We start from the raw sequence: 27,605 nt of genomic DNA, 5'->3' as shown, positions 1-27,605 counted from the left end.
ACATCGCCTGTCAATTAACTCGAGAACGTGCATGCGCATTAGTTATATAAGCCGGGAAAATTTCGTTTTTTATTGTAGTCTGAGGTAAAGAAGCACAATTTATGATACCAGTGTAGTCCGATTTTACTGCTGATTTGAAATACGTTCTTTGATCGTAATTTTGACCAACCATTTTGGAGATTCAAATAGATAGGAGCTGCATTGGCATGCCGCTTGTTTACCTAGAAAAATAGCTCCCCATGAGCATTCCAAAGATGGCCGCCAAGTGAACTGACCTGCTAAAAAGACTTCGAGAAAAGTCAACCTACTGTTTCTGATTCCACTGTGAGATCAGTCACTGCTGGTATAGAATTTTTCAGATGTGAAACATCTGTATATGCTGTAGTATGTTTACATAGTACATTGTACACTTTTATTTCAAAAGATTCAGGATAAATCCATTTTTCATGATGTGACCCCTTTAATAAGAGGTGAATAAGAGTGTAGCAAAAGCAGGGGGGTCATTTAAAGTTGGCTTGACTGATCAAAGATTTCTGAAGTTCAAATAGAAAATGAATTGTGGGAAAACATTTTTTAATCAAGAATCCATTAAAAGCATTATTGTACTGCTGGTCGATCAGGATTCATTGAGAGACAGCAAATTCCACCCACTGCAGTCAAAGAGTTCTCATGCATAACAATGCTAATACAAAAATAGGCTAAAACAAACAAGATGGTATAACTGAGTGAATTGATTGCTCTCAGACTTTGTAAAGGAGAAAACCTTCAAGGTGAAATGCTCAGTAATAATTCATTCAAGATTTGATTTCTTTGTCTTCCCTACTTGTTTCCTCAGCCTGCATAACAATCAGTCTGCTCAAATCCAGATGTGTACTTGACCCTGAGGGATATTCTTATTATAGGAAGGTGTTTCTCATATGAATGAGGTGCTTTTCCAGCTTTGACTTGAATAAATGTTCCAGTTCGTTTTCAGCCTGTAAGCAGGAGCTGTCATTGCATGTTTATAAGATTAGTCAAACACTACAGGTGCAACAGACACCCCACGGCTATTGTTTCTGATAGAAAATATTTTTACCTGAGACAGACATATGTTAGTGTTAATAACACAATATGGTAATGTTTATGTTCATCTGTACTAGTTGGACTTCAACTTTAAAGGAGTTCACTTTGTATTGCTATTATGTGCATTATGTTGTATATGAAAATCTTTTTTGATAAACAATTTTATATCACGTAGAATTTGGTAATCCTTTGGTGATTCTGTATTTCAAAGAAAAAGGTTTTGCTCAGAGGTTGCTTGCTCACAGCTCAGAAGATTTAAATGGATAGTTTAATATGAACTTAAATTTGTTTCTCACCCAAAGCATTCGTACTGCTTACGAAGACATAAAACCAATAGGTGTATGGATTGAATAGACCTATGGAAAATATAGCTTTAAAATAATTGTGGATAGCTCAGATAATTTTGTTTTGGAAGAATTTGATGACAAATGTTTGAGTTTATATTGAAATGTCTTGCAGACTTTGGTATCTTCACAGTTTGAGACATTGCTGAAATCTCCTCTGAAACTCTATAGTAGACAAATGTGAGATAATTAACCTTTTTCTTAAAGGATTATCCCAGGTTCAATACAAGTTAAGCTCAATCGACAGCATTTGTGGCATAATGTTAATAACCACAAAAATTTATTTGGACTTGCCCCTCCTTTTCTTTAAAAAAAAAGCCAAAATCTGGGCTCAAGTGAGGCACTTACAATGGAAGTGAATGGGGCCAATTTTTTTATGTTAAAATACTCACGGTTTTAAATGTTTAGCAACAAGACGTAAACATTGAGTGTGTTAACATGATTTTAGTGTGATAAAATCACTTACTAACCTTTTCTGTGCAAAGTAGCCAATTTTAAAACTTTGTTGCCATGACAATGTAATGTCAACAAACTCTAAAACCCTAAAATGACTGTAAAAATGAAAATGTAAACTTTACAGCTAAAATAACATGAGTTTTCACAGAATAATTAATGTAAGTGCTTTTATAAAATGATAAGCTTCACATTTCTGCTTTTAAACCCTCTAAAAATTGGCCCCATTCACTTTAATTGTCCCATTGACTTCCACTGAAAATGCCTCACTGTAACCAAAATATTTGCTTTTTTTAAAGAAAAGGAGGGATGATTCGAAATACATTTTTGTGGTAATCAACACTATGCCTCAATTGCTGTTGACTGAGCTTAACTTGTAATGAACCCAGACTATTCCTTTAAGAGAAAAAGTATACAGGAGACAGCAAATGTCTGCATTTGCTCTCCAGTTAATCTCATTGCCGTGGGACATCTATATTAACTAAACAACCAAACTTGTGTTTGCATAGTTATTATCTCTCTCACTGACTTATTAACTCTCTGTCTCTCTCTCTCAGACAATTTCCACCTTTGTTGACTGGGTGAACTCTGCAATTCAATTAGATATTTGTAATTGAGTTATATGGCTACACACACTTTGATACTTTACTTTGATAATTTTCACACTGGCTCTGAGACTGCACTTTTTGGTTTATACTTTGTAACACTCTGACCAGAAATCACTTCTTTTGAACTTCTCTTTGAAAATCTCCTCAGGGGTGGCCAGCAAAACACCTGTCATCCACCCTCAACAATCTTCAGTTATTTGGCAGTCTGTGAGGACAGCCTAGCATTTGAATGTTGAAATTAGTTGAGTTCTCATTATGTGTTCATTCAGTTGTGTCAATCATGTAAAGTTATTTCCCTTTTTAAAGTTTTTTAAAGCATTTTTCTTTGTAGTTGAAGAGAGAGTGAAACTTGTGGTACAACTTTGGTAACTATCAAGTCTTTTAATTACATTATCATTAAATGCTATGTATCTTTGCTGTTTTATCTCTGTTTTTTCTGTGTGGAGTCTAAACTGATAAATCCCTTAATTGCTGTGGTCACCTTTTAATTAGTGCCAAAAGCCTGGGAGTCACTTTGTATCTTCACTGGCCAAAGAAAGTCAATCATCTTTTTTTTTCTTCTGTCCATTGGGTGTTTATAATAATTAAAACGATAAATTAAATAGTCTTAAAACGCCTTACTATTTCCTTCTGACCCAGCTTTAAATAAGTGAAGTGTGTAATTTCTACGCCACTAGCATTACCAAACAGAACTGCAAAAATAATGATGGCTTTCAAACAGATTTCCCAAGCACTCCCACTGCCATTGGTTGGACAAACAAACCCCGCCCAAAATTCACATTATTGGTATATGTTATAGTTAACTCACTGCTTAACTATCATAGTACGATGCATTGCTGGAGAAATTAACTAGCAAGTCACGACTGTTTCCCAAAACCGTAGTAACTATGTCACACATCCATCGTTCGAACCATGTTGGTTCAACAATATAGCGCTGTCGTTAATGACGTTACGCAAAGGATGGAGTAATAATTTATGCGGAGACTGAATGGTTGTAAAATTATAGCACGTTTACTTGGACACCAGAAAGCCGTTTATTGTTAGAAAGCCGTTTAAGACATGACGTCACGCCATCTGCGTTTGTATGCGCTGTGTAATCGGCGATACATGTGGTTTGGTAAGTTTCCCCTTCTTATGTCATAGTCAGGGTTTCCCCCGATGCATTTTATAATAAACGAATATGCACACTCTTAAAAAAACCTTTAAGAATGGCGCTTCTGTGTTTACATGACCAAATAGCTGCATTCTCCAACAGAAACTTAGTGTGTTAAATCGCTTTCTCTTAATTCCCTTTATTGGTGTACAGAAAACAGCCACACTTGCATGATGTTTCAGAAAGCCACTTTCTGCAAAAGCCCCGGAATGAGCTGTTTTTTTAAGTGCATGTAAACAGGATCTTAAGTCTGTATATCTTAAGATATACATGGAATGAAAGATATAAAAGCCTCAGTGAAGTCAAATGACATAGACACCATAAACTAACAAGTAATTATGCTTGTAACTACAGGTGTAGAGCTGTAATTCCAACCATTTTACTTTGTGATGCTGTTTGCGAATGTTCGTTGGAATTACGGTTTCGGTAAACACCAAATTGTTGAACTATGTTGGTAACAGGGTTGCAGCGGTATACCGGTTTTATGGTATACCACGGTATGAAAACTGACAGTTATCATACCATGTACATTTGCTTATCCACGGTATTGAGAGAAAAAATAACGCAACCAGACGGAGAATCTCACCTGCGCATCTCCTTTCCTCCTCGACTGCCTGCTTTTCTCTGACGCCTTTCCTCCTGTGTAGTATGTATGTTCTGTTTGAATTGTTTGAAATTAGGAAACAAACGGGATAATAGTGGACTCATATAAGTAAATATGCTCTTCAATTTTTAAAAGGGGGGAGAGAAAACTTCCTGTCGCTTTTGTTGTTGACGTCAACAACAAAAATAATGTCACTTGATGCATGTCCTTGTACTTGAAAACCATGAACAAAACTATGCAACATAAAAGGAAATGCGACCCAGGATACGTTAAATACAGGTTACGTTTTTACTATGGTGGGTCGACACTTGATTTCCAATGTAAAATCTGGGTCCTGAAGCAAAACCAGTTGAGAACCACTGAGTTAAAGGTACAGACAGGAGCAGTCTGGCTGCGCTGTCATGCATCTACAGTATATGTTAATTGTTAATAACATAGGACATTACTTTAAAAGCTCACACAGCTGATGTTATTTTTCATTTAGTAGTTAATTTAACATGCTATGCTAACATGTAAACTAACATTCTTTAGTTATATAACATGTTATAGTTACATGCAATTTTTTTATCATGTTTATAATTCGGTTTATTATTATAATTCTGTTAGCTTTCTTTTTTATTCTATTTATTTTATTTTCAAAAGGGATACTTTTTTTTACACATACTTCAATTGAAAAAAAACATGGTTTCAAGTTTCAATTATAATAAAGCGGTTGTTCAACCAAAAAAAAATAAAAATAAAAAAACTCTTCTGTTTTCACTCCGATAACTGATAATAATAATTGTGTAATACCGTATACCGTGATACTATGATATTTTCTGTACCATGAAAATCTCATACCATTGCAACCCTAGTTGGTAATGATGGAACTTGCGACTATAGTTGGCTTACAATGCTTGCTAACAATGCTAACCAATGCTGGTTTGGATGCTCAAAGAAACAGAGCAATGTTTTGATAGCACTAGAGAGTCAGTGTTTACAATTATTTTTTTTGGGAGATCAACCTACGAATGGATTACTTATAGTTGTCTCTGCACAATAAATTATAACATAATTATAATGTACAATAATAACATATTTTAATTTAAAATTATATACATCTCCCTCAAAGTTTTGACAGTTTAATTTCTTCCTACCGTTCCAGTCAAGTCTGTATTTGGATGACACTTTTTTAATCTAACATCTACATTATGACACTGAAAGACCCTGTGAATTAATTCGACAAGTGCAGTTTTCTTTCTTGTGTTAATGTAATTCTGATTGAAACAGGAAGTTTGGGTATGACTTATCGAAGGACTTAGCCCCCTTTTTTTTAAAGAGCAAATAGGCTTGAGTTACATTACAGCCAAAAACTGTGATTTGCTACATTCTCTTTCTAGAGAGCATTTGATTTAATTGGACACAAATCTGTGTCGTGCAGGATGAGTCATCAACATTGTTGGTCCATTTTTCTAGATGAGAAAGACTGTACATTTTAAATATTAATATCAGCAAAAAAAAGTTTTTTTACTAAAAAGTGCACTATCATACAGATGACCTCAAATCTAACACACATGGACTTAAGCCACAAAACTCTTAAGACTGATTTCATAGGGTCTTTGAATACACACTGTTATAATGAATTCAGCTGTCTATATAGTCAGCAGTCCAGGGTAAAGCCAACTATAATAATGAATACAGACACAAACATCCAACGTTCAATATTCTAACCACGAGCAGCCACACAGCGCTCAATCACATGACTCTATAACATTACGGTTTCATTCTCGTACCCAATGCGTAGTCTATAGCATTAGTTATTCATTTTCTCATTAATGAAATGTCATGGGTTTTTTCCTGGAATAAAGATTGGTCCCTAAAAATAGGTATTAAGAAGAAATAGATACATTTAGAGAGAAAAACAACAATGGCATTGTCATTGTTTTGTTCCGTGGCTGAATGGAATTTCACTGGTGAGCCATCCGAACATATATGTGTGAGTGGTAGATGCGTAAACGGATATAGGGTGGTCAGCTTTTTCCTGACCTTAAGGGTCAGCATTTTCAACACATGTAAAATATGCATCTCTATAGAGCTTGCAGCGCTCTGTGTTCAAGACTCCAGGCATTTGAAACTGATGTTATAAAACAGCTTTTCTAAAGCAGGATCTTAATTTGGGAAAATATGGAACATTAGTATAAGAGAAAAAACAGTGAAGACAGCTTGTTTTCACATTTTTTGAATATAGTGAATATTTCTCAGAGTTGTTCATTTTTGAATGTCAGTATAGGCTCATAATCCTACCTACAAAGCAAAAGCCTTTAACATTTCCATTATTATTGCTCAGGTCAAAAGACTCAGCTCATTGAACACACGCTGACCTTTGGTGACAAGATGCCCCAATAGTGGGCCCCGCTCTCCCCTAATCATGCTGTTTGTTATTGTAATGTTAGGCATTTTGTGACATTTTGTTATCTGTAATAAAGTAACCAGTATTAAATGAAAGTGGATGTAAATATGTCAGGATAAATGGCAAATCACATGTATTTTAGACCCCTAGAGTAAGATCAAAGTGCTGCTTGCTCTTTTAGTTGTAGCATTGACATAGTAGGATTTCATCTCTCTGGAGAAAAACAGTTTCAACCTTTGAATATAGATGCATCTAATGCTGTTGAGCAAGGCAGACAGTCTTGACTAGAGAGCATGAGGATGTGTAGCCCCCTCTGTGTGTGTGCTTGACAGCACACGCCATCTCAAACCAACCAAAGTTGACAGTTTGTCTCACACAAAGACACCTCTAGACATCTGAGCGTGTAACAAGGAATATATTTGCTTGATCTTGCCATATATACAACAAGCAGATGGGCTGGGTTGGGATGTGATATTTAATATTGCATTAGAGTACTGATAGTTACACTTGACAACACTGGCTTTTGTAATGTCTGAAAGTTATATATATATATATATAGACGCACTGCACAAGCGCAAGACCTTAGCAAACATAATCAAAAAGAAACATTTGAGTAGTACTTACATATACTCCTAACCCTCACCCTAAAACACCAGGGTGGGGGCCTGGGTAGCTCAGTGGTAAAAGACACTGGCTACCACCCCTGGAGTTCGCTACCTCACTAGTTCAAATCCCAGGGTGTGCAGAGTGACTCCAGTCAGCTTTCCTAAGCAACCAAATTGGCTAGGAGGGGTAGAGTCACATGGGGTAACCTCCTCATGGTTGCTATAATGTGGTTTGTTCTCAGTGGTGCGCATGGTGAGGTGATAAGATGCACAGGTTGATGGTCTCAGACACAGAGGCAGCTGGGAATTGTCCTCCGCCACCCAAATTGAGGCAAATCACTTACATGACCACGAGGACTTAAAAGCACACTGGGAATTGGGCATTCCAAATTAGGAGGAAAAAGAGTACTGACACCAAAACTGTGTTATTTCATGTATTTCTTAGCAAATGTAGTAGCTTGATAGCCGTAAATCAAAAGGGATGTGATGTCAGAGGCACAGTATCTGCATGATTTTATGCACCACTGCCACACAATTGGCTGATTAGATAATCACATGGATGATTGTTGGTGCTAGACGGGCTGGTTTGAGTATTTCTGTAACTGCTGATCTCCTGGGATTTTCACACACAACAGTCTCTAGAATTTACTCTGAATGGTGCCAAAAACAAGAAACATCCAGTGAGCGGCAGTTCTGCGGAAGGAAATGCCTTGTTGATGAGAGAGGTCAACAGAGAATGGCCAGACTGGTTCGAACTGACAAAGTCTATGGTAACTCAGATAACCACTCTGTACAATTGTGGTGAGAAGAATATCATCTCAGAATACTATTCTGAGATTCGGGTTGCCGCTGTTTTGGCAGCATGAGGGGGACCTACACAATATTAGGCAGGTGGTTTTAATGTTGTGTCTGATTGGTATATGTTGTAAATTTATTTTTGTTGCAATGTGTTACATGTAAAGAGAAAATTCACATTTTCTTGTCCATTTTTACACACTTCTTACATATATAAGAGTCATATATAGTGAACGGAAAATTGCCACAAAATGACATCCATGAAATAATAATAAAAATAAAAAAAACCTTAAACAATGAAAAACATTCCATGTCATAGATATTTATAGAATATACATGTATGTCTAACTGATTTTGAAAATTGAATGGATCATTTTGCATGTGATGGCTCACACGATGAAAGAATGTTTAGAAGTTGTGAAGAGTGACAATTTCACTGAGAATCAGCTCATCAGTTTTGATCAGCAAGCCATATGCATTTAGTTATAGTGCAAATTGTAGCCAATTGTACTTACTCTTTTGCACACATGTGCCAACACACGTGCAATTTGCTTAAATGAATAAGAAATTCAAATCTGGTGTGAACAAGAAACTTATTGTTCAGAGATTTGAACTTAATGTTTTGAAAAAAATAATTCTCATTTGAGAATTGAGCCAAAGCAATTGAGAAAAACTGTAATACATGCTTATCTCATTCACAGCATTTTATGCATTTAAGTGTTTGCTTAAATCACTCAAAACATTTTATGCATTTACTGTAACTTATGTTTAAATCCCTCTTTAAGGACATGTATAACAGTTTTAACAATACCACTCATATTTTCTCATATAACACGTATTACACTTATTCACTTAACTGGAAAACACTGGGCTATAAATCATTTAAGTGAAGTATGATTAATACTAAATTTACATACCCAGTCTTCACATGTGTGTATAACGTGGTCAAACTCCACACATGCAATCCATATGCATCCTTCAACAATTATCCACAACAAACACTACATTTTAACATACAACTCTTCTGAACACATATTTAATGCAATTTATAAGCATTTTGTGTAAAATTTGATATTTGCCCAAGGAATTCTCAACTGATGAACAAAACTGGGAGCTCTCTTGCACAATGTATGTTCTCATGTCTCTAACCAACACACATGCGCAACAAGAGAAAGTGCCGGAAAGCAGGTGTTGCGAAACTCCAGTTCTTAAAGGGGCCATGTCCAATTTATGACTAGAGTTAAATTACATGAAATTTCTCCACTTGACTACATATATATATATATATATATATATATATATATATATATATATACTTTAAAAAATAAAATAAAATAGATTAACCCTTTTAACAACAGTGCTAATAAGAATATAAAAGAACATATTTGAAAGTGCCTCCCGTCCTTGTTTCATGTGCAGAGTTACTGAAGGTCTCACAGCTGGACAGAGAGAGAGAGAGGAGAAGGGAATCGAGAAGGGATATATAGTGTGTGTGTGCATGTCTGTGTATATACATGCATGACTTTGCCATGGCCCGGATGCCTTTCATTTGATCTCACATAACAAATGACTCATCCCTACCCATTGACTGTTAGTTATTTCAATAACAAACAACCCAAATACCAACAATGCCTTCTGTCAGTGAACTTCCAACCTTAAAAGGATAGTTAACTTAAAAAATGAAAATGTTAGGCTCAGTCTTTATCTGTCATTCTGCATCTCCTTTTGTGTTCACTGGAGGAAAAATTTTATATGGGTTTGGAACACATGAGAGTGAGTAAATGATGACATAACTTTCATTTTTGGGTGAACTATCCCTTTAATGTGTGTATGTGAAAGAAAAGGAAAAAGAAGGACATGTTTGTGTATTTGTATACTTGGTGTTATCCCGGCTTTCCGTTCATGGACACCTGAGCTTGCCTGCTCCAAGGTCATATCCAGGACTCCTCTTCCTGTGCCAAAGGCAGCCTGTGTGGAGCCTGGCTCAGTCTATCTCTGTCTCTGTAGCGACTGTAAAAAAAAAAAAAAAGAATTCTCCTATCAGCTGCCAGATCTCTGGGGGGTGGGGCAGGATAAATGACCAATCGGCCAATTGCTCGATTGGAAACAATTAGTCATGTCTCCTCAGATGCTGCTCATGCTGTTTAATTAGCCTCATTAAGCCTTGTGGGCCGGTCAGCCGGAGGGGACACGCGGATGCATTAACCATGGTTACTACTGCGCCAGTAAGGTTGACTGCACCTCCATCTGACCCCTGGTTACTACTGTAACAATCACCAATTAGGAAATATTGATCTTTCTCAGACCCCCTGATGGTGATTACGTTACAGAGACAATTAAGAGGCGAGTTTGCGATTTTGCCGAAAGTGAACTAAAGTGCTATCTAGCTATAAGCTATAAATTTGTGTTTTATGGTTGTAGAAACAGTGTAAAAAGCTTTTCTATCCACCAGGTGCTATTTTAAAGGAATAGTTCACCCAACAATGAAAATTCTCTCATCATTTACTCTCATGCGATCCTAGATATGTTTGACTTTCTTTATTCTGCAGAACACAAACAAAGATTTTTAGAAGAATATTTCAACTCTGTAGGCCCATTCAATGCAAGTGAATGGTGGCCAGAATTTTGGAGCTCCAAAAAGCATATAAAGGCACAATATAACTAATACATACGACTCCAGTGATTTAATCCATGTCTTCTGAAGCAGTATAATCAGTTTTGGGTGGGAACAAACCAAAATGTAATTCCTCTGTCACTGTACATCTTGCCATTGCAGTCTCTTGGCACAAACATGATTTCAAGCTCGATTACACTTCCTAGTACTTAAAGCATGCACAGAGCGCTAGATGGCGCTAGGAAGTGCTTGAAATCACAATCGCCAAGGAGACTGCTGATGTCAATTTTAAAGTGTAAAAGGAGTTATGTTTTGGTCTGTTCTCACCAAAAACGGATTAGATTGCTTCAGAAGACATGGATTTAACCACTGGATTACTTTTATGCTGCCTTTATGTGTTTTTTATAGCTTCAAAGTTCTGGCCACCATTCACTTGCATTGTATGGACCTACAGAGCTGATATATTCTTCTAAAAATCTTTGTTTGTGTTATGCAGATGAAAGAAAGTTCTACACATCTGAGATGGCATGAGGGTGAGTAAATTAGAGAATTTAAATTTTTGGGTGAACTATTTCTTTAAGGGCTTTGTGAATTTTATGTTTAAAATAAAACCAAACTTATGCCATTCTAAAAGAATCAGCCCTTGCAAACACTGAACGCATTAACCAATGATTATTTGTTTTTAAGGCAGTAGAACTTTCCTTCTCTTTTTACTTGTTGACCACTTGATCTGGTTTATCCTCTTTGGCTGCCCCCCTATGCCCCCCCCCCCCCCATCTTATCTTATCTTATCTTATCTCATCCTTATCCTCTCTTCTCCCCAGTTATCTCTTCCTCTATCTGGCATCAGTCCTAACTAACCTACCTCTGCATTTTCTTTCTTTTCCTGCATGACCTGACTCCCTGCCCTCCTCTCACGTTCATTTCTTAATTCTGTCAGCCCCTCGTGCTCCCTCGTCATCTGTCCTGTCTTCATCTCCCCCTCTGATTATTTCGCTCTTCCCCCTATCTGTTTCTCGCTGGACATCTACACGTCACCGTCGCTTTAAAGTCTCTCTGGAGTGTGAGATTAGATGGGGGTGAGGAGGGAATGACAGTTCTGCTCCAATACTCTCATGTCTCAAGGCGCTCTCGCTCAGACTGCACCTGCCCCTCGCACTCGCAGGGCCAACTGTCACTTAGTGGGGCATCTCTGCATGTTTAAGCTCTGAGCTTTAAACATTCAAGTCTCTTTGATTTGAGGTCTGTCACGCTCACATCAGAGGGTCTGTCCACTTGAATTTTACCAAAGAAAGCTGAAACTCGATAAGTGTTGCTGAGTGACTTGAATTTGTTTCACTCTAAGGAGTGGGTGACAATTTCAGCAACCTGTGTGACTTTTAATGCATCTATTAAAGAGAAGTTTGTTTTATTTATGTAATTTAGGCCTATAATTATTATGTAGCCAGTAATTAATATGTTCTTGTAAATTCAGAGAATTTTTTGAACCAATGTTTATAGGAATAGTTCAACCTAAAATGAAATTACAGTCATTATTTAATCACCCTCATGTCGTTCCAAACCCAAATGATTTTCTTCAGAACACAATACAGCGGTGAATCATCTTTTCGATAAGCTTTGTGTTTACATTATGTAATAGTAATTTTGTGTATGCAACCTAATGTTCTGGTAAATATTATGACCGAGCACATGCCCCAGTATTACAGTTCTAGAGTGTTTTGTTGAAAATACACGATACAGTGGCTCCAAAATGTATTTGGAGAATTAAGTCACACACAATGTGTATATTTCTTAGTATTTTTAAATATTAAACCAAATGGAATCTGTAAACAAGTGATGCTAGACCTTTTCTAAAGGCAACTTTCCTTTTCTTAGCCATTTATGCAAAATTTCAGTGTGTTTTGTGTCAAAGTGCTTTTTGGGGCCACTGTAGGTGTTTTGCTTCAAATAAATTTTTTTTGCATTGAAGATCTCCTCCACCTGTTTTGATGAAGCAAGTTGGTGTAGTGTTCATTGTGCCTCCCACAAAGAGGGCATCTGATGTTTTGTCTGGAGGGTGCTTGCAGCCCATTTAGAAATGAGAACATACTCTGTGTTGTTTAGGGCATTGGTCCTGGTTTGCTTCACAACTTAAATTTTAATTTTAAATTACTATCACCATGAACTGCTTAGGCAACAATATACAAAACTATTAACATGACATAGTAAACATTTTGTAAACACATAAGCATCACCGGAAGTTTAATTTACCAGCCTAGCACTTGGAACTAACAATGGGCCAAATACAGTAATTATTAACCATATTACGAAATGTCAAAATTGCACCAAAAATCACAGAGATTGATAAGACCCACGGACTTCGACGTGAACAAGTTACATCTGATGAGATTTTACAGTAAAAGCTGATCAACCTATATTTTACTATATTTTTACTACTATTTTACTTGATTAGACAAGTGGCATTCCAAGAGTGCTGATATACAGTCCAACAGCACCAAGACACTTCACTATTTGTTTCACTCTGCTTGTTTTTGTTCTCAGCTTTCCAAATAGTGGTGGGGATATTGATTCATTGTTTTGATTTAGTGCACTGATTCGTTAAGTGGCAATTTCTCTAGAATGATTACATATTTACGCCCCTAAGTGGCAATACATGATAGTTTTTTTTTTTCTTTCAATCATTGACTCAAATGATTCTGAGTCGTTCACCACCAGAATAATGGAAGTGAATGAGAACAATTCATTCACTTGAAAGACTTGTTCAAAAAACATTCATTCAAAACCAGAGTGAAAGCAGTGCTGAGAGCGAGTTGTGTTTCATGCTTTGGCTTCTTATTGAACTATTTTTGCTGGGTAAGAAGAAATGCACAAACTAACTGGCCAATTTTTGTTCAAAACACAAGTTATTCACTACTATTTACTTGTTTGTTGAATCATAATTAGTATTATTTTTCCCTACTGTTCACAAACCTATCAAAACAGACCTGTGAGCCATTTTTGGGTGATGACACACCAGAGAACCACTGGTTCATGGGCACATACTGACCTCCTGCCCTCCCTGATCCATGTGCTTCATTTTAGTCACAGATTTAACAAGTTGAATATTCCAAAAATAGTGTTGTGTGTTACTATAATATCATAAAATAACTGTAAGTGTTGGCAAATGCTAAATGATCTTTACAGTGTATCGACATTGAATAGCATAGACTAACTATTGGGTCTCCTCCTGTGTCCAGCACACTAATGTTCTGACAGCTCGATTTTCTGTGTCTAGTCATTAATGACATGAATTTAATTTCTCTACATATTCCTGTCCCTTCCTAACTCTCTCTCTTTCTTTCTGCCTCTCTCTCTCTTAGTACGATTGCAATGTCTAAGGCCGCAGTGAAGAAACTGCACTGGCGCTCCAAAGTGCAGGAGAGCATCGTACCCCTGGTGGGCAGCTCAGGGGAGCTGGGCATTTTCATTGGGGGCGGAGCCGATTATGGAGAGTTCCCATTTGTCACCTCTGCACCAGGGGGAGGTATCACAGTTGGCGATATCATCTTAGAAATTGGGGGAACTCCTGTTTTGGGGCTGACCTTAGGAGACATGCGCGGGGTCTTAAACTCCTGTCCACATCCAATCCGCATTAAGACAGTGTCTCCAGGTAATTTAGCACTGAGAATTACGTAAGTGGTTTGAATGTGGATTTTTGTTTCCTAATTCTTTCGTTTTTTCAGTTTATCTTTTTTATTGTTAGTGGTGCTTAATAAGTTAAGCATCACTAATAATATTAATCATACTTAGGGTTAGGGTTTTAGATACCCTAAGCCTACGTATTAAATTTTGGCACGTAACACATCCTGCACAGCTTGTGATACGGACATGAATGATACCTCAAATCCAGTGTCATGTCAAAGATAAGTGTGCTGTTACTTTTCTCAGCCCTAAGACTTCCGATTTTCACCTGACAGATGATAAAATGGGCCAAAAATCACTTTCTTAAACTGGAGGGACCCAAGGCACTTTTAGAAACCAGAATGCCATAGAGACTTAGGGATGGGCTATTTTGTCTTAGACCAGTAAGCAAACATCTTGTAACCACCCAGAACAACCTAGCAACCACTCAGAACACTTTAGCAACAGCATAGCAACACCTTTGCTCTGGCAAGCACCACTCACATTTTCTTAGAAAACTTTATAATCTACTTTTGACAGCAATTTTCAAAACCAGTACATAATTTTAATGTGCCTCTCACTTTCATAATAAATGATGTATTTCAAGTTAAATCTATGAATATCCATAAAGTTTAAATGTTACATTTTAGTCTTATTAAATCCCTTGAAACTATGCCAACTATTCCTGCTGAGTCCCAGACAGCACTGAATAAAGATGTTTTCTGAACCAGAGCAAAATCCATCTTTCTGTCAACCCTTCATGTAGTGAGTTTGGTCACTGGTTGTAAGATGGGGGTATTTGTGTCACATGGGTTATATGTCACCCTTAGGGGGCGCTGATATTTATCATACAGTGTCATGGGATTGATGATTTTTTCTTTTTGTGGACCAATATGTCAAACCTGACCATGACTTCCTCTGTCCTCTATGCTTAGATTGATGAGCAACCATTGCATTCTTCTCTCTCTCTCTCTCTCTCTCTGCTGTTCTCACATCTGTAACACCAACTACAAGCTGCAGAGAATTAAATTAAGATTTGTCAGTACAATGTTGCGCATTGTATTAGCTTATGAGAATCTCTCATAAACCGAGAAATGCAGACCTATGCATCATGCTATTATTTGTTCTATTGTTCTATTATTAAAACCTGATCTGCCCTTGTAACCTATATAAACACATTTGCCACAGTAAAGAGAAGCTTTGTGCTAATTCTGGCATGTCTGTTTTGAAGAAGATCAATGTGTATTATCCCAGCTGAAAAGCATCCAAGTCTTTTTAATTCAGCTCTTGTCTCCCAAACAGTGGGATTGATGAAAGTAAAGGCCTTTGAGGATTGTCTTCATTTAGACAAAGTTTCATTTGCAATGTTTTATGCAGATTTTGGACTTCTGCAATTTACTGAATTGGTATTGAATAATAAATAATTTAACTAGATTTGTACATTTTCTGAAGAAAAAGTGAGTGGTGTCCGCCCGTGCTAAACCTGCCAACACGATTCAAGGGTGTTCTGGGTGGTTGCCAAGTCGTTGTTATGAAGTTGCTAAGGTGTTCTAAATGGTTGTTTGTATGATGCGACATAGTAAAGCGCAACAGTCTGGTTCCGGAAGTAAAAATCCCATTCAATTTTTCCTTAGACTAATTGATTTTCAGCAATAACTAGTCAGATCTACCTGAGCTCTGAGGTTGTTCATCTATGGTATATGATTTTGTTGAAGCCATCCATCTGCATTATTTCAACTTCATTGTTAAAATAGTGTATTTGATAGTGGAATTACTGGTAAACAACTACATTACCCATAGTACAGCAGAGAACGGTTCACCAATCAGAGAACCGTGGCAAACGAACCCTGCTAAATTTGCCTCAGAGCGATGCCCAGTCCCATAATGCACTGTGAGTGATGTAATCGAGTCGGTCTCCCTTTACCTTTAAACTACTTATCTAATTGTACATATCAGAATATGTTACAATAAACATAAAATATATTGTTTGTATACTTATAATCAACAACCTAAAATCAATAGTTTGATATATTCCCATAGTTTTTTAATCAATTACATGATTCGCAATGCTTCATGGGATTGTAGGTTGTACCATTGTGAAAGACGGTACACAGCCTTGTACCTTTGTCTTTTTGTCAGATTTTCAAATGCTTTATTGCCTCAAAACATGTTTGTAATGTTGTGATTCACCTCGGAGCTGGTTGGTATGGTTCTTGGCTTACAACTTTATGGAGAATTTTTATAAAAAGCCTTTGTAAAAAATTAATGGGAAAAATACTTCCGGAACCCAGACTGAATAAGTGGGCGGGGCACTGTTGTGCTCTGTTGCTAACCTGTTTCAGTTGGTTGCTAGTGTGTTCCTAGGTCATTCTCAGGGTGTTCTGGGTGATTGTTAGGTCATTGTTAGGCAGTTGCTAAAGCATTCTAAATGGTTGTTTGTGCAGTGCTATGTGGTTGCTAGCATATTCTAGGTGGTTGCTAGGGTGTTTCTAGGTGGTAAGGGTGTTCTGGGTGGTTGCTGTGTTAGGCAGTTGCAAAGATGTTTTGAGTGATTGTTTGTGCACTGTTATGTGGTTGCTAATGAGGTCTAGGTGTTTGCTTTAGCATTCCTAGGTGGTTGTTAGTGTTCTTGGTAGTTGCTAGGTCACTTATTAGCCCAAGTAAAAAGACCCCACTCTCAAGTCTCTACAATATTCTGGTCCCAAGATAAAGTTGTCCCTCCTTCAGTGTTTTTTTGCCCCTTTTAATTGTCCGCCAAGCAAAAGTCATAAATTTGATTACTAAGAAAAGTAAAAGCACATCTTTCTTCAACAAGCCACACAATTTAAGCTATCATTCATCTCCGTAGCACAAACGGTGTAGGACGCATTATGCACTAATGTTTACAGTTTTTCTCAATCGCTATGGCTCATTGTTTGAAAGTCTTAACATTCTCTAAACTGTAAGTTCAATTGTCACAACTGTTTTATGGGACATTACAACTCTATTGCATGTCTGCAAAATGTAGTAACTCACCCAAAACATTTAATTCATGTTTCAAAACCTAGTTATTGTGTCAGTAAATTGGCCAATGCCACCAAAATGAAACGTTTTTTTGTCATCGTGTGAGCCGTACTGGTCAAAATGTTCAGATGTTTTTTCACCATGACAGTCAACCCTGGAAATGTTTGTTATATACAAATTTCATTTTTGTTCTACTTTTTTGTTGACACTGACTGCTTACTGTACTATACAAGAATGTCAGTTTTGTCTAGCTGAATGTTATTGTGTATCACACTGAGCTATTTAGATACCGATTTCAACAGTAGGTAAAAGTTTACTGGGAAAAGTCAATACTGTACAATACTGTAGTACACAGAAGAAGGATATGCGCATTTGTATGTATACAGTAAATTAATTTTTGTGACAATGTGTTATATGAAAACAGAAAATTCACATTTGCATGTCCATTTTTACACATATACATTTACATGTAAAGTCATATATAGTGAACAGAAAATTGCCACAAAATGACATCCATGAAAAAAAAAAAAAAAGAAAAACCTTAAACAATGAAAAAACATTCCATGTCATAGATATTTATGGAATATACATGTATGTCTAACTGATTTTGATAATTGAATTGATCATTTGGCATGTGATGGCTCACATATTTAGAAGTTGTGAAGAGTATGACAATTTCACCGAGAATCAGCTCATCAGTTTTGATCAGCATTTAGTTATAGTACAAATTGTAGCCAATTGTACTTTCTCTTTTGCACACGTGCCAAAACACGTGCAATTTGCTTAAATGAATAAGAAATTCAAATCTGGTGTGAACAAGAAAATAATTGTTCAGAGATTTGAACTTAATGTTTTGAAAAAAAAATAATTCTCATTCGAAAATGTAGCCAAAGCTTATGAGAAAATCTATGAGTAATACTTAAAGGGATAGTTCACCCAAAGAAGAAAATTCTCTCCTTATTCACTCACCTTCATGCCATCGCAGATGTGTGTTACTTTCTTTCTTCTGCAGAACACAAACAAAGATTTTTGGAAAATTACGTCAGCTCTGTGGGTCCTCTCAGTGCAAGTGAATGGTGGCCAGAACTTTAAAGGTCCAAAAATCACAGTCAGCATCTTCAGAAGCGATATAATAGGTGTGGGTGAGAAACAGATCAATATTTAAGTCATTTTTTACCATAAAATTCCACTTTCAGATTCTTCTTCTTTTGTTTTTTGGCAATTCACATTCTTCATGCATATCGCCATCTATTGGTCAGGGCTGTTTAAAGGTACAGATTTATAGTAAAAAATTACTTCAATATTGACCTGTTTCTCACCCACATCTATCCTAGCACTTTAGAAGATATGGATTTAACCACTGGAGTCTTATGGATTACTTTTATTCAACCTTTATGTGATTTTTGAATACTGATTTAAAATACTGGTCACCATTCACTTGCATTGTTTGGACCTACAGAGCTGAGATATTCTTCAAAAAATCTTCATTTGTGTTCTGCAGAAGTAAAAAGCCATACACATCTTGGATGGCATGAGGGTTAGTAAATGATGAGAATTTTAATTTTGGGGTAAACTGTCCCTTTAAAGCTCAGGTATCCTTTGGTTGCACACGAGACCTAGCAGTCGAGCGCTTTAGCCTTTCAGAGTATACTCCATTGACCTTATGCATGGACAGATGCGTTTGACACATGCAAATGCGACTGATTTGTGATACTCCACCATACCTGATGTTGCTGCAAGAAATGAACGTGGAGAAGCACAATCAGTACTTCTGTATGACAGCCCTTACTACTTCTTCCTCTGTTGTTTGTATCGGTAGTTTTCACCCTCCTCTTCGACTACTTGAAAGCAATGGCCCAACTTTACAAGTTGCCAGCAGGTTGACCCACGTTACTGCAGTCAATCTCTTGCACATGTGCAGAGGACGCATACAAATGCGTATGATAGAGCAGTGAATGCAGGCGTAACCTGCTGATGACACATATATGGTAGCTTACACGTAAAAACATAAGTATACTTTGGACTTTAGGGTTAGACATATTGAAAAATCCCTTACACTGTGTCCTAACCAGGTACAATGCGATAAACCGACACATGATAAAAGGTATATCTGCCTTGTTATTCAAAGTTTGTTTCCTAACCATCCTCGGCAAGTGTTGAGCGACAGAGCATTTTTGTGGTCCACTTGGTTTATATTTCTGCAGGGATACGCCAGGTAGCCCCGCCCACTGTGAGTTCTTGTTAGCCTAAAATCCTGCTCCTCATAACTTTCCATTAAAGTTTAAATATGTTCAGTGTAGACAGACTAGAAGCAATTGTTTAATAGTTTATGTAAATAATTTTATATAGTTTGAGTAGAACAACAGACCAGCTCATCCTCTCATAATATCACAGTGATCATATCATAGCTGTATGCTTTGTGTGGGTGTGCATGAGGTTGCAGTGCTTATGTTCCTTTTTGAGAACTGTGAGCTAAGTTTTATTGCTATGAGATGTGGAGTGGGGGTTGGTCTGTCATTTTGATTGGATCAAATGCACCCTGTTAATCTACAACAGCCAAGTGGGCTAACCATAAACCACAGCAGATGAAATGAAGAGATCGGTCATGTTGAGTGGAGTACTGGCTAGTTGTGCCAAGACTGTGTGTGTGTTCGTTTGACATTTTGTCACTTTAATGCAAGGCTATGTGTGTGTGAGAGAGTGTATCTCCGTGGCACACTTTTCATTGTAACCTGGATATATAAGTTAGTTTTCATACAAAGGGTTTCAACTTAATTATATGAATAATGTTTGTGTGATATAAACTTAAAGGTCAATTAACCAAAATAATAAAGGCAGATGCTATTTGCACCCCAGTGCAAATAGTGGCAGATATTATTTGCACCTCAACCCTGGTGCAAATAGTGTCAGATACTATTTGCACCCATATTTAAATACAAACATATAGTATATGGGCATCATTGCAGTGTGTTTATTGTGTTTTTTAATGGTCCCACAGACACACTACTTTAACCACTACCCCTAAACCTAACCTTAACCTTACCTTAAACCCGCTATACACTGTAGGATTTTTACAGTCCTTTAAGATTGTTGCTTATCAGACTGTACGATATGAATGCATTGATATCGCCATTGCACACTGTGCGATAATATGTCAGACTGTACGATACACATCGTAGCTGACTGTGGGCCCAATCATCCCGATCAGTGAATGTGACTCACGTTATGGAAGCATTGCGGAATAGAAGCGAAAAGGCGAGATTTGCCCGCCTCGGAGGGGCATTTTTTTTACTGAAAGTCAGGACATCAGCATGACCGTTGCTCCAATACCACTCCATCACGAGCAAAAAAATTCGTTGAGAATGAACGCGAGTGCGGGAGGTAGCCTACAGTAATAATTAGCTACAACAAGCAAATATTCAGGGGACTCTGACTACCACCCCTGGAGTTTGCGAGTTCGAATCCCAGGGTGTGCTGAGTGACTCCAGCCAGGTCTCCTAAGCAACCAAATTGGCCCAGTTGCTAGGGAGGGTAGAGTCACATGGGGGTAACCTCCTCGTGGTCACTATAATGTGGTTCGCTTGGTGGGGCGCGTGGTTAGTTGTGCGTGGATGCCGCGGTGTATGGCGTGAAGCCTCCACACATGCTATGTCTCCGCGGTAACGCGCTCAACAAGCCACGTGATTAGATTTGCGGATTGACTGTCTCAGATGTGGAGGCAACTGAGATTCATCCTCCGCCACCAGGATTGAGTCACTACGCCACCATGAGGACTTAGAGTGCATAGGGAATTGAGCATTCCAAACTGGGGAGAAAAAAACAAAAAAACAAGCAAATATTCATTGTGGAAATTAAAAGACTTGTGGCCCGAAAAATGACAAACTTCTCCGTTGACATTGGAGAAACAAAAAAGGTGGTTTATAGTACATCTTTCTCGTCTTTTAGATTAGTAACCTATCGGCCACGCAAAATTTTGGAGTGGTGTAAATCTTAACTAAAGAAGTTTACAGATGTTTAAAGTAAATTTATTAAAAGTAAAATAGTAATTAAAATAAAGTTGTAAAGAAAATGCAATAATTTGTTTATTTTCATTTTGTAAGCTCTGTATTTATTTAATTCAGGGAATAATGCTTTCATATTTTCTCCAAGTATTTTCTGCTTATTTATTTATTTGAACTTTTTATCTAAAATGAAAAGAAGAAAAAGCATTGAAAGGGTTTGAGTAGAGTGAAAACCGGGCACAAATGTTGCTATGGTGGTGCAGACGCAGAGCAGGTTTCTGACACTGCCAGAACTTTGTCGGAGGCTAAAGATCATCACAAAGGCTATTAATCGGCCGTCGGTGAACGTGTCACACTGAATGTTGTAAGATTGACGATTTTGCCCTACGATGACAGAAATCCTTTAGGATTCCCGAAATTTGTCTCGGATGGCAGAATCGTGGCCAAAATAGTACAGTGTGCATTGGGCTTTAGAAAAAAACAACTTGGTTTTACTACAGTAACCATGTATTCACCATGGTATTTTGTTGTAAATGTACAGTAATCACAAAATTAACCATGGTTACTTTATTAAAACCATATTACTGTAGTAACACCATGGTTAATTGCATTAAAACTATAGTTTCTGCCAAAAAACTTGACTTCTACAAAATGACTTAGTAATACAGTGATGCAATCTCCACACAAGCGATGCCGAGCCGCGGGAGTAAGAGGAAGGGAACGAGTGCGATCGACAGACCCCTCTGCACTCCCCAACATTCACTGTGACCAAATCACTTCATTTATATTGACATTTTATTTATTATTTTAAGTAGTATTAAAGGAAATATTAAGAGTGAAACAGGAAATCGGATGGGAAAAAGAGTGGGAAAAAAGACAGAATTCAACACAGTCACACCGTCTTTACACCCCACGCCACTGCAGCGATTGTCTGGTTTGTCGTATATTTCTGTGGTTCCACCAGACTGTTGGGGTGCAAATAGCTGCACTGTGTGGCTGATGCTATTTACAAATAGTCACACCAAAATAAATAAAAAATAAATCAAATAAATACTAAATCAAAATCCTTTCATCCTTTACTCACTGTCATTCATCCTTTCATCAAACACACCGTTTTACACGCAATAAAAGTGAATGGTGACTGAGGTTATCTCATTTTGTTTTCCATGGAAGAAAGGAAGTTATGCAGATTTGGAAGTAAATGATGACAGAATTTTCATTTTTTCACTATCCCTTTAACCACTTAAACATTGTTGAAATGGCATAGTGACTACATACATATACAGTATGTGTCCCTGGTAAATAAAGAAATCACTGTAATGAAAAAGAGAGCTTATATATTTCTCAGACATTTTCTTGTCTTTCTGTAAAATGCTTATTTATGACATAAATTGGAGAAAAAAATTACTTTGAAATGATAAGATATAGCTGTTTTAAAATCTTGTTTAACCATTGAAGGTGCACACCTCATATATGGTGTATAAACAATGAAATTTCCCTAAAATATTCATTATGTAACTTTTATATAGTGAAAAATAGCCATAAATGAACAATTTAAAAGGGGTTTTGTTTCTTTGCTAAGAACACATGGTCGGCATTTGCATGGAATTGCCCATGTGTTTCTACATATTACTACATGGCTCTATACTGTATGTAAAAATTGGAATTCATTGTAGTCTTCACTAGTTAGTGTCTCTGTTTGCTGTTCTGGCTGGAATGTAGAACAACGCTGGCTTCTGTTGATTTGTTAGAAACACCTCAAAGATCTCCAAAGGTTAATCAATACTAACTCCAGGGACTACAGCAGAATGTTTCAGTGTGTGGGTGTTCATTTTCGCAAACTCTTCAGTTTTTTTGAATTGCGGATTTTGAGGTGGGTAAGCACATTGCCTATTTGTGAATGTTAATGTCAATTTATGGGATATTCTCACGGTATGTGTTAAGAATTTCTATATTTGTTTCTCTGTCTGTCTGTCTCTCTCTAATTCTCTGTCTGTCTTTCTCTCTCAGGCTCAACTCTATGCAAGGATCTGCGGTTATATATGAGCAAATGTTTCACACCTGGTTCCATGGACAGTCACCTCCAACAGGTGATACGAGAAAACCTCTACCTGAGAGCCGTGCCCTGTGAGTATCCCAGAGGAACCTTTTATTGCTCAGAAGTTACTCTTTCAAAGCTTAAGAGACTTAGTAGATAAGGTGTGTAATTTTTGCACCATTAGCATCGCCAGACATTCAATTTAGAAAATAATGACTGATTTCAAACAGGTTTCCAAAACCTACAGATAGTCTTGCGGCTTTCGCCCCAAACTCACGCCACTGGTTGAGTCGGGCTACAGATACTTACCTTCTTGCACATAGGATGATCAAACTCAAGGTACTGCTGTTTTTGCTATGAAGTGTTAATTGGGGTCCATTTATTAGAAAGCAGGTGTCGACAGCTCCAACTGGTTTCACTGTGGCAAGAAAGGAAGGATACGAGAGAAAAGAGAGACAGAAAAAGGGGGAAGGTTGAAAGATATTTATTTTTAAAGGGATAGTTCACCCAAAAATGAAAATTCTCTCATTATTTACTCCATCCCAGATGTGTATGACTTTCTTTATTAAGCAGAACACAAACAAAGATTTTTAGAAGAACATCTCAGCTCTGCAGGTCCATACAATGCAAGTGAATGGTGAGCTTTGAAGGTCCAAAAAGCACTTAAAGACAACATAAAAGTAATCCATATGATTCCAGTGGTTTAATCTATATCTTCAGAAGTGATATGGTAAGTGTGGGTGAGAAACAGATCAATATTTAAGTCCATTTTTACTGCAAATCTCCACCTTTGACATGCCCCAACCAGTAGATGGCTGAATGTGAAAAATTTTCACACCAGAATGTGGAAGTGAAAGTGTAGATTTACAGTAAAAAGAGGACTTAAATATAGATCTGTTTCTGAACCCACACCTATCATATCGCTTCAGAAGACATGGATTAAACCACTGTAGTTGTATGCATTACTTTCATGCTGCCTTTATGTGCCTTTTGGACCTTCAAAGTTCTGGCCACCATTTACTTGCATTATGAGCACCTTCAGAGCTGAGATATTCTTCTAAAAATCTTCATTTGTGTTCAGCAGAAGACAGAAAGTCATACACATCTGGGATGGCATGAGGGTGAGTAAATTATGAGAATTTTCTTTTCTGGGTGAACTATCACTTTGAGCACGGTGGTGTTTTAGGAATATCTCCAAGACAGAGAGAAAGAACTGGGGAAGACACCCTCATAACACTTCTATGCTTTTCACTTTGCTTTTCACGCTCTTTTCTATCAGGCGTCTCTCTTTCACATCCTCTTTTCCGCTCAGCTCCCTGTTGCTTAATTTTTCTGCTGCTTTTATCCCGAGTTTTAAAGCCCTAATTATATTTTGTTTAATTTCTTTGCCATTTTAATCCTCATGCAGAGATAAGACACAGATTTGGATTAACCTCCATCAAAATCATAAGCTTTTGTTAAGTAGATGAAGTTCTGCTATTTTTTTTTTACAATGGAATTATTACTCTATGAAACTATTGTGGACGCACTAGGGCTGTACCAATGAAATCATATATGAATAATATTCTTTTGCTCAAAATAATGCATCAATACTTTAGATCCATGTATCAACATTTTTTTTTTATTTTTCTTTTTTATGTGTGCATCCTTAGAATATCCTGCAGTTAAAAAACAAAGAAGCAGGTCATCTAAATAAGTGCAAACTCTGAAACTGGCATTTCTTAGTGTGGACGTTATATTTGACAAAAGTAAAGTGAAGGGTCTCTCTTAGTTTGAAGTATGACTCAATTTTTATATTGCAATGTATTGACATTGACCAATGTATATGTTTATACAACAGTTAGTTCCAGTCCTCGAATCTGATTGGACGAGAGACGTTCCATGAGTACTGATGTCTCACACCATCAGCACTCGGACACTTTACTGTTTGTTTCACTCCACTTATGTTCATGGTATTTTAAACTAAAGTGTAAGAGCAGCACAGATGTGTAAAAGAGCTATGTGTGTCTTTTAATTTTTCCCTGTGACATTAAATAATTTAGCCAGCTAGTGGCGACAAAAGACCATTTTTATGTGTCATGAGCCAGTTAAGTTTAGTCAGCGAGCGGTTTCTTTGAAATCATCAGCATTGTCTTGAACTCCATGATCGATCGGACTACTACTACACTACTACAGCTGGGAAATACAATTAAACAAACAGCTTCAGCATTTAGACTCATCACAGCTGAGAGACACAACAGATGGAGTAATCAAAAACATACTCAAGGCGCTTACCTTTTACCTGAATTTCCGCTTTGGAATGAGATATAAATATTTAACATTGCGGAGGAGAGAATGGTTTCTATAGTGAATTACTCTTGCGCACTGGCTACCGCTAAATACTAAGGGAAGATCCCCTCTCAGATGGCTATTTTTACACAGAGAAAATAGGATGTATTTGACCAGAATTCTATTATCTTTAGCAAGCTGACTAGCACTACACTACTGCTTGGGAGTCATGACAGACGCAGGTAATCACTCTCTCTCTCTCTCTCTCTCTCTCTCTCTCTCTCTCTCTCTCTCTCTTTCTCTTTCTCTCTCTCTCAAACACGCAAATCCTTGTTTCTCTTATAACTTGTAAGAAACAGCCCAAGCCGTCATTATTAGTTCTGAAGTGACATTTTTTAATTAGTAACAGAGGCTTGTGTGCATCTTTTGAACTAGCAATGGAAGATCCTGATCCGTGGCGTAAGAAAGTAGTTCCATGCGCAAATGCATTTTTTTGTGACAGTCCTTCGTTTTTCCTAATTTTTTATTTGAACTGTTTTATAAAAGCAATATCACACTCACAGTCATGCTTTATGGCCCTAAATCAGCATGGCTGTTATTGCCTGTTGTAGGGCTGCACTCTTGCTCATGTAATATTACTTTATTATCATATTGTGATGGACATTATATTGGGGTTAAATATAGGGTTAAATGTGACCGGGACATTTTATTTACAGGTTTTGTCAGAATCACCCTTATATTGTCAGTATATATCTGTGATACCAGTGGCGTAACTTGGATCTTGCGGGCCCCAGTGCAAAGAAACTGTCGGACTCCCTCCTTTGGGGGGCCTTGTTCATTTTTCATCACACCTCAGGCCCGCTGTAATTTTTATGGTTTCTTTTGGTTGACCGTTTCGGGCCCCCTCTCACCCTGGGCAATAGGGTGGCTACCCACCCTGCCCTCCTTCTAGTTATGCCCCTGGGTGATACCCAGCCATAAGACGACTGAGACTTTCCAAATGATGCTGACTCTCTATTTGTTTTTTCTTTCATCAACTCCTCTCCTTCTAATTATTATTCATGCAGTGTGTGTAATGCTTCCAATTACTACATTTGCTCAATTGTTTTCTGTTGCCACACTCGTAGTTCACCCAGAGAACATATAGGCGCATGGTCTGGCTCTGTGAATGTGTTTGTGTACATATGTGTGAGTGTGTTTGAATGGTTATGTAGACTTGAGTGGGGTAATCTCTGATTTAAAGTGAATTAGGTCATGTCGAGCTTGACGCTGCCCGTCGTGTACTAGTGTATTTGCTAAGAGAGCCGAAACACATATATGCACACACAAACACAGACTGCAAGCATGCCTTTAAACTTATCTTTTGCTGTGCCAAACACACAAGCATAATTTGGGATACAGCAACACACAAGCAACACACTCTCAAGATTCACAAGTGGTGCTCTCACATGTACACCCTCAAACATTTATTATCCCAATGCTAACAGGACAATGAACACAAAACACCCTGATCTGGTTATTTTCCTCTCAGTTTGTTTCAATCGGTGCTTGAAGGCTCCCATAGCTGGGTACCTACAGCTCCCAACTTTTGTCTTCACTTGAAAACTTTAATGCTCTCAGTTACTGATTTACTGTAATTATTTTGGATAAAGCTGTTGTGCAGTTTTAATTTTCAGTCATCCATCGTGTTTGAACTTGTAATGTAAAGAGAGGCAACACTTCATGGTAATATCCCAGCTGTAAAGACCAGCTTAGACCAGCATGAATTTCCATGCTGATCCAAGCTGGTCTATGCTGGTTTGGTTTTGGTTCAGCTGTTGGACCAGCCATGTTGTTCACCAGCAAAACTATGTAAGGCCTATATAACCATCAAACTTCAAGGCTTTCAAAACTTTTTTAAACTTTAAGATTGGCTTTGTCAAGCCAGCATTTAAAGTTTGCCTTGGCAAAATTGACTAGTTATTTTAATTGTTTACTCTGCTGTTAATTTAGCATAGCTTTGTAAATA

At 37.4% G+C, this 27,605-nt stretch overlaps 1 protein-coding gene across 5 annotated transcripts in view; it reads left to right on the top strand.

Moving 5' to 3' along the window:
• The window catches only part of LOC127424524 (membrane-associated guanylate kinase, WW and PDZ domain-containing protein 1-like), a 100,077-nt gene that overhangs the window by 12,900 nt on the left and 59,572 nt on the right, over nt 1–27,605 (top strand). For all 5 annotated transcript variants that reach the window (XM_051669838.1, XM_051669837.1, XM_051669836.1 and 2 more), the window contains exons 2-3: nt 13,987–14,276; nt 23,302–23,418. In XM_051669838.1, the coding sequence (XP_051525798.1) occupies nt 13,997–14,276; nt 23,302–23,418 (397 nt within the window). In that variant the 5' untranslated portion in view covers nt 13,987–13,996. The remainder of the gene's footprint in view (nt 1–13,986; nt 14,277–23,301; nt 23,419–27,605) is intronic.

The sequence above is a fragment of the Myxocyprinus asiaticus genome, chromosome 33 (assembly GCF_019703515.2).
Source record: "Myxocyprinus asiaticus isolate MX2 ecotype Aquarium Trade chromosome 33, UBuf_Myxa_2, whole genome shotgun sequence".
In the NCBI taxonomy this organism is placed as follows: Eukaryota; Metazoa; Chordata; class Actinopteri; order Cypriniformes; family Catostomidae; genus Myxocyprinus; species Myxocyprinus asiaticus.
The sequence above is the reverse complement of the archived record's forward strand: the minus strand, read 5'-3'. Positions and strand labels throughout refer to the sequence as shown.